The sequence below is a fragment of the Mastigoproctus giganteus genome, chromosome 11, assembly GCF_048544385.1.
Source record: "Mastigoproctus giganteus isolate SK-2022 chromosome 11, ASM4854438v1, whole genome shotgun sequence".
In the NCBI taxonomy this organism is placed as follows: domain Eukaryota; kingdom Metazoa; phylum Arthropoda; class Arachnida; order Uropygi; family Thelyphonidae; genus Mastigoproctus; species Mastigoproctus giganteus.
Genome location: NC_143585.1, coordinates 77,746,888 through 77,760,666, shown reverse-complemented (window position 1 = coordinate 77,760,666; position 13,779 = coordinate 77,746,888). Strand labels below are relative to the sequence as shown.

The 13,779-nt window shown below is 35.0% G+C and overlaps 1 protein-coding gene across 2 annotated transcripts in view; it reads right to left on the bottom strand.

Moving 5' to 3' along the window:
* Nucleotides 1-13,779, bottom strand: part of LOC150078156 (mannan-binding lectin serine protease 1-like) — a 116,222-nt gene that overhangs the window by 22,759 nt on the left and 79,684 nt on the right. For both annotated transcript variants that reach the window (XM_090385311.1, XM_090385312.1), the window contains exons 9-10: nucleotides 7,800-7,989; nucleotides 961-1,163 (exon numbers count right to left, since the gene is read on the bottom strand). In XM_090385311.1, coding sequence (XP_090241437.1) covers nucleotides 961-1,163; nucleotides 7,800-7,989 — 393 coding nt within the window. The remainder of the gene's footprint in view (nucleotides 1-960; nucleotides 1,164-7,799; nucleotides 7,990-13,779) is intronic.

Below are 13,779 nucleotides of genomic sequence, written 5' to 3'. Positions count from 1 at the left end.
ATTTTTGCTTACTGCTTGATACACATTTTTATTTGTTTCTTGCTTGTATTGAGGTTATTTTATGCAAACAGAATAAACTTTTGATAACATTTTAAGTTTTGTTCTAATTTACAGTTCAGCCCAAAAATAATGTTCATTTTTTGCTATGGATTGAACAAATTTACTTTTCAACCATTATTTACAAATTTTTCGAAATGTTGAGGATTTTGGAATTTTGCTATTTCTCAACATTTCAAATATTACAGCCCCTTAAATGCACTCTCTCAAATATAAGGTGTAGTGAACATGCTAAAGAGCATCATCTGACAGCCCCTATGACAAACAGCTACAGTTACCCATATGTGGCAGAAAACAGCTATGACAATTTTCTCAATCTTTGATGGTAATAAAAATGCCACTCTTCCCTCCAGAAACCCCACAGATGAAGATAAACCCATCATGAGCCATCCAAAAACTATTAATATGAGCTCTGGAGAAGGACAACAGCACAGCACAGCACAGCAGCTATCTGCAAATTTTTCAAACTTTGCAAATTTCATTCACTAAAGGGACAGACAGCACTTAAATGCTGATGTTGATTGAACACATGCTGTTCCTTATAAAGATAAAGTGTTTCAGTCTCTACAGGCATTAAGCCCTACTTCATCTAAATCTAGTGTGTTTTCTTAAGATTTATGTAGAGTTTTAATTTTAGTAACAACATGGTACTGAAGAAAAACTAAGCCATTTTTCTATTCATTCCGGGAGAAATACTGGGTTAGTCAATCAACTCCTGACAAACTCACTATATGCAAAAATTATGTAATTTAGGTTTCTAACTTAACAGTGCAATCTGTCCAGTAAGGCATAGCTGACAATTTTATATGACAAGCAGTAAACAAAAAAATATTTTTGTCAGCTCAGTTTTGATGCTAACTTATTTTTTTTTAATATACTGATAAAAAAATTACATTAATTTACCTATATCACAAGCACTGATTTGTTCTTCACCTCCCATGATTATTTTTGCTTGAACAGCTGATACAGTTTCTGCCGTAACTGCTGCACACGTATAAATTCCAGCCAAATTCTTATTCATACTGTTAATCCAAAGCATACTATTAACAACTACTTGTAAACCAGGAAGTGGATTTTCTCCTGCAAGGAAATGATCATCCTTTAGCCTAAAAGGAAAATATATAATCAACATAAATGATAAAAAAAAAATAAGTTTTATTCTAGTGCAATTTTTAAAGGGGCATGTTGCATAAATACTGGTAATGTGAGTAACCATTTTCTTGACATATGATGGAGATGAAAAATATCATTATCAGAATACCCTTGCCAACTCCTGTCCCACCTTTATTATAAATATCCTTTGGAACAAAAATTAAGGTAACATACACTCTATTTTCACTTTATTTTCAGAAAGTAAGCTGAAAATGGAATACTAATAAATTAAAGTGATCAAAATGATTTTGTTTCTAGAGTTGTCAAAACAATTTTGTTAATGTAGTAATGGCCAACACATCAGATAGCAAGTGGATTTTTGATTCTGTAACTTAGCTGATGAATTGTTAGTTACCTTTCAATGTGTTTAGATAAGCTAAGAAGCTGAAAAGAAGCATACGTTTATCTGTAACCTCTATGCTCAAAGAAGCAGACCACATAATATCTGACACATATGTTTCTAGTAAATTGAATCATTTTGTGTCAGTATATGACACAAAATATGTATATGAAATTTCCTCATATTCATAAATTTGGAAATTTTTCTAACCTTGGCAAGACTCTGTAGGCTACAAAATTCATTTGGAATGTAGCTGGTAGCTTACAATCAAAGTTTTGGCCATTTCCTTTTCTAGAGAAACATGCACTTCCTGAATACTGTTTTAAAATAAAAATTGTATTTTAAATAATCTAATGAAAGAATAACAAAGATTCAAACTCTATACAATAATTTATTTAATATTGTATGCTAAATGAGAAATTAATATATATACATAATTAAATAAATGAATGAAAATACAAACGTATCAACCATTCCACAGTCTTCTCCAGTATGGATCTAATTATGATAAATTTGAATAGCAAAGCAACTTACAATACACATACTGTTGTGTACAACTAACAAGAATGAGAAATGAAAATAAAAGGATTAGAAATATAACCTGCAGATACAATATTTGTCTAAGTCTAAAAAATTCATTTATCCAAGGCATCTACTTTGTGTTTTTAGGTATGGTAGCATATATGCATAATGCCTATTATCTTTACCATGTCCATCTGCATTAGCATTAATATTAGTAGAGGCATATGATGCAAGAAAGGAAGCTTATGAAGCATCAGCCAAATAAAAAAAAAAATTCCCATTTCACCCATCCATTCACTCCAAACATTTGTCCAGTTCTTCCTTGAATTTATTTAAGCTACCAACTTCCACAATGACAGATGGAAGTTTATTCCAGCAATCAACTACCCACTGGCTAAATGCAAATTGCCGCACATCTATTCTACAACTGTCTTTCCTCAATTTGAGTTTATATCCCCCCTCAGGTTTGTAATCTGAGCAAGATGAAGAATCAGCATTGCACCTTCTCAAACCATTCAAGGCCTTATATACCTCAATCAGATCACCTTGCAGGTGCCTAGTCTCCAGACACTGTAATTTACAGGACTTAAGCCTTTCTCAGTAAGAGCATCCCTTTGTTCCCCTCACCAATCTTGTTGCCTTTCTCTGTACTCATTCTAGCAACTCTACATCCTTCCTAAAATGAGGCCTCCAGACCTGTATGCAGTACTTAAGGTGTGGCCTGACCATTGCCTTATGCAAAAGGATGATCACCTCCTTATTCCTGTTAGCAAAATTCCTGTATATCATTGACAAGACCCCATGATCTTCTCTGGCAGCCTGTCTGCACTGCTCAGAAAGCTTCATATCTGACTGCACAAGTGGTGTAAAAGTATTTGTCATTTTCATTCTCCACTATCCTGAGTGTAATACCACACAGTTGGTACATTTCTCTGGGGGTTACTGCCACCCATATAAAGTACTTTGTATTTGTCAATGTTAAACTTCAGTTGCCACTTAGCCCAGCTTCTCTAGATCCTGTTGCAGTAGCATACTGTCATTAACAACCCTGACAACCTTTGTATCATCTGCTAACTTGGACATTAAGCCTGATATATCTTCATTAATATCATTGGTAAATACAGAAAACAACAATGGGCCCAACACCAAACCCTGGGGGACTCCACGAATAACATTAGGTGACTCCGTAGCCAGGTGGGAAGGAGCAGCAGTGCGTAGCACACGCTTCTTGATTAGACCGGGGTTCGAGCCCGTCACCACCAAATACGGAGGATGCGGAAAGGTTAGGGAATGACCACCGCATATCCCGGAGCAATATGGCCTTAGTTGCTAATGCTCCTAAAAACCAAATAACAAACAAACAAACAAACGAATAACATTAGTCCATGAAGAGCAGTGTCCATTGATTACCACTCTCTGTCTTCTCCCACTTATCCATCCTTTTTTCCTATTAGCAACTCGCCCTTAATGCCATACTATTCCAATTTGTATGGTAGGCTTCCACGTGCAACAGTATCAAAAGCTTTCCTGAAATTCAAGTACATCCTGAAGTACATCCAAGCTTTCCTGAAATTCAAGTACATCCTGAAGTACATCCAAGATTTCCTGAAATCCAATTCTATCTACATGTAACAACTTGACTCCCAGTGCATGGATTTTCATGAAAGTTTAGATTTGGACCTTTTAGAAAGATTTGTAGAGCTAGCTATTCAAAATTTCATTAAAATCGAACAACAAAAATCTGACAATTATTATTTCTTCATCCATCTGTTCGCATGTAAGAACTCAATTCCCAGTCAATGGATTTTGATAAAATTTTATATTTCATTCACTTAGAACAATTTGAAGCATTCTCAAATTTCAGTAAAATCAAATCAGTAGAAATCAATCTGCAATTACTATTTATTTTTTTTATCTATCACATATGCTATTCATATACCACATATTGCAGCTGAAGCAGTAGATATTACATTTGTTGCCATATGCTGGCCAGAGGAATGAATGTGTAGTGTGGCAGTGCACAGAAATGAAATTTTCTTGGTTTGTGCATAAAAGTTGTTGACTTTTGCTCTTTTTTTTTTGTTATAAATTATTACTATTTGCTAATTGTGCCTGAAATATAATGCACTGCATAAATGTTAGCTTGTTTAAGTCTGTAGTGTCCAATTTTGTCTAACCAGAATATTTTCCACAGACAATTATATCAGCAATAGACTATTCAGAGAGTCTTTTATATATTTGCGCTCCATCAGGTCATAAATAAATAAATGCAGATTTTTCATTTATGTTATCTGCCTACAGCTATTCTATAACAGAACACTTTCCAGATTTCTTCAGTTCAGGAGAGGGTGGCAAAACAAACTGGAGAGAAATCTAAAAACTATCCTATTACAGGGCAGTTGTAGCCAGACAAAATTAAGCCTTCTGCCAAAATCAAAAATTCATGTATGGTATTCACTAACATCAACAACTCATTGAAAAGTTGAAACTGCAAACAGTCATATGAAAAAAATTAATAGTACTAGCTCTGCCATTACATCATTAATGTAACATGTGATGTTTACTAGCATAATCAAGTTCAATTCAAGTTCTTTCTTGTTAGCTGCACACATCAGTCAAGCATAAAGTTTCTTTGTAATCCAAGTTTACTGTCATCAGTTATCTACATTGAAAATACCATGGAAAAGATGCAGTAATACATTTACAAAAATACAAATGTAGTACATTTGTATTTTCATTCAGTTATTTAATTACTGATATAATTTTCCAGTTGGTATACAGTATTAAAAAAATTACTACATACAGCCAGAACATGTTCTGATTCATCATTATAACAATCTACATTAATAGTAATATGTTCTTCAAGTCACACATTAGGCGTAAAGAGATTGTTAAACAGTACACAGTACTCTTACTAATGAAAATTTTATTACGATATAGTTTAGGGCTATATGGCCCTAAACGATATTGTAATTTAAATTACTCCACACTAGGGCTTACAATACCAGTCAAAATCTTAATACCGGTATTTTGGTATGTTTAATTTATGAAACTAGGATACTGGTATTCCAAAAACAAACGTTTTTCTCAATAAATTTTGATGACAGTTAGGTGCAATAAAGTAAGGAAAAAACAAGTACTGTAATTACTTGAATTCAAGTTTTAAATAAACATTTATTGCAATAATAAATATTCTGAAAAAAATCATTAAAAATACAGTTATTCTAAAAACAAAAAAATACATATTATTATTACTGCAAAGTTTAGTTATGTTTAAGCGTCCACACTACCTGTCCGAATAAAGTGAGCTCTTAAGAAACATAAGCAATCAATAGTATGATCATTTAAAATGGATCTAATTTTGGTACATATTTGATTAGCGGCAGAAAACGCCCTTTCAGATTCTATTCTAGTACTATTGTACTGAGATAATCATAGATGATCTCAGTACATATTTTCTAGGCTTTGAACTTTTTTAGCAAAAATAGTTAAAAGTATTTCATTAATTTCCGACTAAAGTTCATCTTTTAAAATCTCATTGGAGTCGGGCAATTTCTTATTTTGGAAAGAATTTGCAGAACACTGATGTTCTGTTCCATGTTGGTCTTCCATGATTGAATTATGTTCATCATTTTCTGAAGGAGAAAGACGTTTTATTCAGCGAAATATATTTTCACTATAGTATCATTACTGAGTCTGGGAGAGAGCAAAGAGTGGGGATAAGGAATAAAGAGAGCAAAGAGTGCAGTTAAAGAATTCTTCACATATATAAATGCAAAGAACAGAAAGACAAATCAGATCGGACGCATATGTAATTGCATGGGATAGTATTAGATACCCCAACTGATGTTCCAGATGAACTCGACAGTTACTTTGCATCGATATTTACAGAAGAAAAACCCTTCATGTCAATGAGAAATTATAGGAGTGAAGTTGAAAAAAATGTAATTAATGATGTTGAAATTTCACATGTTGATTTAATGAGAAAACTTTCGCACCCACAGGCGAGTAAGGCTCCTGTGGTTGATGGCATATACCCTATAATCTTAAAGGAGGTGGCAAGTGAGTGCATTGAACCATTAAGGCTGGTTATCAGAGCATCACTGGACTCAGGAGAGATTCCGTTGGACTGGTGTAAACTGGAACATAAAGGCGGTTCTAGGAGTGTAACAGGAAATTACCGACCGGCCAATCTAACTTCAGTAGTAGGGAAAATCATGGAGGCAATAATCAAGGGTGGAATTCAAGATCATTTAGATGGAAATGGAATTCTGTAGGATACACAGCATGGTTTTGTAAAGGGAAAATCATGTTTAACAAATCTGGTTAGCCATTTTGACAGGTCACTCATGAGCTGGATTTAGAGAATAATTTCGATATTGTTTATTTAGATATCAGCAAAGCATTTGACTTATAAAGTAACTGCTCCCACATGAGCAGTTACTTTATAAGTTTGAGCAGGCTAGAATCATAGGGAAAATCCTTAGATGGATAGCACGGTGGCTTGAGGGCACCAGGCAGAGGGTTGTGATAAATGGTTATTCCTCAGATTGGGGTAATGTAAGAAGTGGGGTTTCCCAAGAATTAGTATTGGGACCACTGTTGTTTTTGATTATCTTAAATGACATCTATGAAGGGATATAGGGTGTGATGTCTAAACTTGCAGATGATTTTGTTATTTTGTTATTTGTTATTTGGTTTTTAGGAGCATTAGCAACTAAGGCCATATTGCTGCGGGATATGCGGTGGTCATTCCCTGACCTTTCCGCATTCTCCGTATTTGGTGGTGACGGGCTCGAACCCCGGTTTAATCAAGAAGCGTGTGCTATGCACTGCTGCTCCTTCCCACCTGGCTATGGAGGCGCCACTTGCAGATGATGTAAAGATTAGTAGAGTAGTTAATGATCGCCGCCAAGCAGAGCTTCTTCAGAGCGACCTAGATAGACTTCCGGGATGGTCAGAAAAGTGGCAGCTATATGCTTTAATTCAGCAAAATGCAAGGTCTTACACCTGGGAAACAGCAACCCCAAAATAATGTATACACTTGGTGGAGTTGAACTAAAGTCAGTAGTGGAGGGAGGAACATGACTTGGGAGTTACGATATAGTCAGACATGAAGTTGACCGAGAATTGTGGACAGATTGCAATGTTGCATAGTGTCCTAATGATGATTTATCGAACATTTGCTGGTAGAGATAAGGACGTCATAATCACATAAAACTGATTTTATAGCCTTTATGTGATTAAATTATAAACTATATTTTTTTAAATTAGTACCAAAAAACCGGTATTTTTGTATCAATACCGGTATTTGAATACCGGAAAAAAATGACCGGGATCCCGGAATCTCAGTATTGTAAGCCCTACTCCACACCATCAGGCATCTCTCATATTGTGGATTTATACTTCACAACTGGGTTGTCATCACTGCAACACCAGGGTACCTGCCCACCCACTGATGAAGAGTCAATAAGCTCCGAAACAGTGCCGTATGGGTGTTGGTATCCGCTGAGAATAAGTAACAATAGTCTTCTCCTATGGTGAAGTGTTACTTATTCGAGGTAGTGCAATATCATGGCAACTTGTTATGAAGGTATTCACAATATAAGATATACTTAATGATACCAATTTATAACTAATTAAGTAGTTGGCTATATGATGAAATTGCACTAACTTGTACATTATGAAAATTTTATGTAATCAATATTTATAAAACAACAGAACTTACCACCTTATTTTAGCATTCAGACTTTTTGATAAGCATCGCAAGAGATGTGTACCCCCAGGAGGAACTGTAGCATCTTGTGGCACTTCACTGAAAGCAAGTTCAGATATAAAGAGTTGATTATGAAGACTTGAAGATGTAGTTGGTTGTGTGGGTATGGAAGAGGAAGACTCTGGAAACCTTTCAACAGTTCCTAATACAGTGATATTCAAAGTAAATGAATTAAATAATAAAATAAACAGATTATACAAGTATACAGATCAATTATAAATAAACTATGCCACTCTGCAGCTGAATACTGGTTAACAGTTTGCACTTGATATCACAAATTTCATTAATAAGTTATGTGAACGTGTGCTTGAAGACACCACAAGTCAGAGATTTTGAAAAATTCATATATTGCCATCATCAACGTTACAATAAACCTGCCTATCAGCTCAATGTGAGCTGATAGGCAGGTTTATTACGTGGTCTATAATGTGACACAATGGTATTTGCTCATCTCATATTGAAGGAAGCACAAAGTAGCCTTCAGTATGCAATGTTATTAAAAATTCAAATTATTCAGGATGCATAAATTGGACAATAGACAAGGCATCGATATGTTTTTTACTCAGTATATATCCTTAAGTTAAAAATCTGCTGGCATGAAATCAAATGATGCAGATCACCATTCTATACAGAGTGAAAGTTTCTTCCTTTCCCTTGCCTAGTGATAGAACAGAACTGTTAAGAATAGTATGATATCCTCATATATCACCACAGGATGCTGTTTTCTCCTTCAGACTAAAGGATAGACTGGCTACAAAGCTATATAACATGATCACTTTAACTTTGTATAGTAGTTTCTCAATGGCCTCATGTCGATTTTCTTCTCTTCAAATGAGGTAGCCCATTTGAAGAGAAGCTACACATGCTGACACCACTCCCACGAATAAAAAAAAATAAAAAAGTCAGCCTTGTCTGTCAGGAGGATACTGGGCCATTACCTCCAAACAGAAAATGTAGCACAAAATGGACATGTCATGCCAGATCACTATGTTTTACAGCCTAGTCTGGGTACCAGCTGATGTCATGGCCACTAGCACTTTCCTCATCTCTAGCAATCTTTTCTGGTATGGTACAGTAGATTTTAGTAACTGTGGTAACTAGTGCTTGCAATTTGTTCTTCACTAGGCACAGCCCATTTCTTCTCAAAACTTCCTAATAGGATACTTAAAAGCTCAATTCAAGCATAGTTTACAATGAGCTCACATTGATACTTGCTAGGGCCACTTGTCACTACTGTTCTCTCTGGATGTAATAGAATTTTAAAATCTCAATCTTTTGCTTTCCTGTTAACATTATGATCTTGGCGTGCAATAGCGAGTAAACTATTACATACCACTTATTACCATATGCCGATTGGCAAATGATATGTAAAATGGGTGTTGGTGACTTCCCTATGGGCCAAAAGTTACAACCATGGCATCCTTGAGCACATGTTCCCTATAATCTACTCTTAAAATTTCAGATATCAAGGGCCAGCTGTTAACATTATAGTCAATTTGGAGATGCCAATGATTCTTTATATCCATCCCATTCCTATTCCATATACTTTAGGGAACTGGGATTTTCATATTTAGTTTAATATTTAAGACATATTACAATGTAAAAGACATTTAAATTCAAGTTGTAATTCAGGAATTTTTTTTTGTTGACTATCTTTCAGTAAAAACAATATGTGGTATTTTGTGGCAATATGTGATTCTTGCTAAGAAATTTTCTAAATATTTTCTTTTTGAAATCTTTTCTCATTTAGTTTATTGGTTGTTGCTAAAAGTGGAATTTTTTATTCATCAATTTCTTGGTATATTAGATCATGAAAATACTGGACTCTAAATGGCATTGGAAATTCACCATCCTATTATAGGATGGTGAATTCCCAATGCCATCTTCTTAGTTCTCCAAAACTATTTTCTGTTCTTAACAGATTAAGCAAATGTGATAGAATTTTGCCAAATTTTGCAATTAATATAATTAATTTCTTGAGAGAAAGATATACAAATAAATAAATAAATACTCTACATTATAGATACTAAAAATACTGCTCTCCACATAATTTAGACAAATAACTGTTTTATTGAAGCAAAAAAAAAAAGAAGGGTTTTGACTTTACAATTTAAATTCCAGTAACAGCATGTTTATGTCAATTTTAGATAATGCTTCAAGAGATCTGTTCCAAGTCTAGAGGAAAGAAATGGCCTCATCTGTAAATGTCTTATCCATGGGAGTGCAACCCATGGAACTGGTTTCCATAGTTCCAATCCTGTAGACCAGAAGAGGTCGTTCCAATAACTCAAAAAATTGCTGGATGACCAGAATAAACTATAAAGTAAAAAATCTTTTCTTTTCACTTCAATAAACACAATTTTTGCTCCAACTACATGCACAGCAGTGTTTTTAGTTTCTATAATTTAGAATTTTAATATAATTAATGTTTTAAATATAGATTAATTTAAAATACAAATATATAGTAGACTTGGATAATTCAAAGCTGAAGGGGCATAAAAATTATTTTACATTATTTTTGTTTTTTACCACTACTTGTGTCACACCAGACTAATTCAACATTACACTGCCCACCCATATCAACTGGGTCCGCTGCATTAGATTCTGTGTGCTTCTTGATTGAAGAGCATAACTTCCCCCTCCTGTCCTATCCTGTCTGTCCTTTTTTGAGGTCTGCACAGGTAGCACAGTGGTATCATCACCATCCTCCCCACACTGGGTGGAAAAGGCCCGGGTTCAAATCCTGTCAATGACGCGAGGAACTTTAATGGGCTTTTTTCACTCCGTGGTTGAGTTAGTCAGTCTCAGGCATAGATAGCAAGGTTTCCCCCAGAAACTGGGGTTTTTTCATCCAGCAAAACAGGCAAATCGACCAGAGAACACACGCAATTTACAGACAAAATACATATATGGGTATATATTAGAAATAACGGGTGGCCCTAATATAATAATTTGATTTGATTTGTCCTTTTTTGGGGGGCGTCTGACGAAATCAGAATTGCAGCTGGTGAAAATGATTTTGATCTTATATGTATACAGGAGCCATTTTTCTCCTCTCAGGTTGGGGGACTGCTCATAAAGTGATGAGCTTTCCAATCTCAACAAGAATAATAGCATCTAGTGATGTACCTCCAAAAACAGCTATTGTTGTCAACAATAATGATCTAGTCATAACTGTTATTACTCGACAATGTTCTGCAAATGTTGCTTGCATTTTGGTTTCTACTGACTCAATATCACTTTACCTAGTTTCTCTATACTGCCCTCCTTTGGAGAAGCTGAATAACTCCTTACATATATTGGACAGAATTTGATCCAGATTTGCTTTTTGCAACTTAATAATTGCTGCCGACCTTAATGCAAAGTCTCTGGGCGAAGGTAAAGAAAGTCTGCGCGAGAAGCATGCAAAAGTTTGATGAAATTTACCAGTAAAAGTACTTTGCTGTAATGGTATTTGTATTGTTGCTTGCTTAGTAAACATACAGTGGGTGTTATCAGTCAGGAGTAGAAATTGAATCCTATGGGAGATTGAAACCCTCCAGAAGTGAGGGGGTAACCTGACCTTTTTTCTTTAGAATCACTGGTGGACTAGTGGATAAATTGTTTATTAACAAAAAAAAAAAAAAAAAAAAAGGCAAAGGAAGCCCACACGAGAAGCAGGGCAAACTTCGAAAATGTTTACCGGTGAAACTACGTTATGAACATTTTTTATGACCCCAGAACTTACAATATGACTTTGTTTGTGATTCGATTAGTGATTCTAAATAAAAAAGGTCAGGTTACCCCCCCCCCCCCACCACACACACACTTCGGGAGGGTTTCAACAATACAAATGCTATTTATTATGGTAAAGTACTTTTACGGGTAAATTTCATTGAACTTTTGCATGCTTCTCGTGCAGGCTTTCTTTACCTTAGCCAGTCTCTGTTGTGGCATAGTGGTTACACTGATATTAGAGGGAATTTATTTGAGGAGTTGATTCTTAATCACAACTTATGTATACATAATCTCCCAGACAAACTGTTCACATTTTCTACTGTGAATGGAGAGTTGAATATTGATGACACTATGTCTTCCTTCAAAATTGTCAATAAAATTCAAGACTAGGATGTTCAGCAAAATTTGATAAACAGTGATCATTTTGCTATCATATTTAATATTAGACCTGACTCGTCAAAACAAATTGTGCCAACATTGCATTTAACGGCACTAACACTAACTCTTCACAAACACACACTAACTCACAATATCTGGCCTTTACAGAGTACTGTATACATCTCAAAGTACCAATCACAGAGTTGGGGGAACCCCCAGTGCCACCAGTCAAACTACACTATACACTGTCCTTTTTGGGTAAAACAAAATTTGAATATAGTGAGTACCTATTATACTCACTATGTTCAAATTTTGCATCCCCTATGTCTGAATGACACAATGGTTTTCTATATATATATATATATATTTTTTTTTTTTTATGAAAACCCCAAACACGAAAGGTATCAACCTATAGTACTTAGTACCGTGCATGGGTTGAAGGAGAAGTGGGGGGGATGCCAGAAACCTTGCTCTAGAGACTAAACATGGGTTTCACCACTTCAAACATCCCTACAATATCCACTTCTGATGATAACCAATACTTCAAATTCATCAAATTTATTTTTATTCATTATTTTTTTATTTATTTTATTATTTATTTAATTTATTTATTTATAAATGTTTGAAGTAATTTGTAAATAGTGACATTCCAACTGAATTGTGACTATTTTAACCAATAAATTGTAATAAATCACATAGCAGAACTAAGTATAAAATTTACTACTATGGTACTTTACCACATTGTCTGCACAACACTCACATTCACCACTCCAACTAGTTGTAATTTGTGTTCTAACATATTTATTTATTTATTTCAGTGTAATACTCTGAAATATGTATTTACACATGATTATCCAATTAAAATGCAACCTAGTTTGCAATACAACAAAATTTACTCAAAAACAAATAGAGAATTTAATTGAATTCTCTATTCAATTATCTATTTAATTACAGAATTCTCTATTTAATTACAGAATAGAATAGAAATGTTCACTTTGCTGGTGTAGTCATGCATTCACTCATTTTAGTGTGTTTTTAATGCAACTCTACAAAGAATGTGTTCATCAATATCTTGAATGCAGTTCTCAGCATTCTGCTTTGGTCTTATTTGGTATATGCTTGTTTGGATATTTTATTAATTTAATGTCTCTTGACACTAAAAATGACTTGGATGCAAGGTAATGTTCAAATAAACAATGTTCATCTGCAAAATCCTATATTACATATAGAACCAATAAATGCTGTACTGTTCCTCAAATGCCATTCTGCCACAATGAAACTGTCTTCTGCCACCTGTCTGAGAATATATTATTATTATTAGTATTATTATTGTTGCTCTTATATTATTTCTCCCTGATTGGGGGTTCCACCTCGTGACGGGTATTGCTACCAAGTACACAGGGTGGTTGAAATGTATGGTGTTATTGTTGGTCAAGGAACTCTGACTATCCTACAGGTGCTCAGGATTGCGACCTTCTGGAGTTCCTTGTAGGTGTTCTCTGGGAGACCTATTGCTACTAGGGTGCTATGTAGAGTCTTTGGCACCATACCGGTGGTTGACACGATGATCGGGATGGTCGTTACTTCTTGCATATGCCACATCTCCTTGACCTCGTGTCTCAGATTCATGTACTTCCTAATTTTTTCCTCATGAGTTTTCTGGATATTGCCAGTGTTGGGCACCGCTACGTCAATGAGGTAGGTAGCCTTTTCCATCTTGTCCACAAGGGTTATGTCCGGTCTGTTGTGCAGGATGGTCTTATCCGTTATTATGGCGCAGTCCCAGTACAGCTTGGGGGTTCGGGTCTCTAGTACTGCCTGGGGTTCATACTTGTAG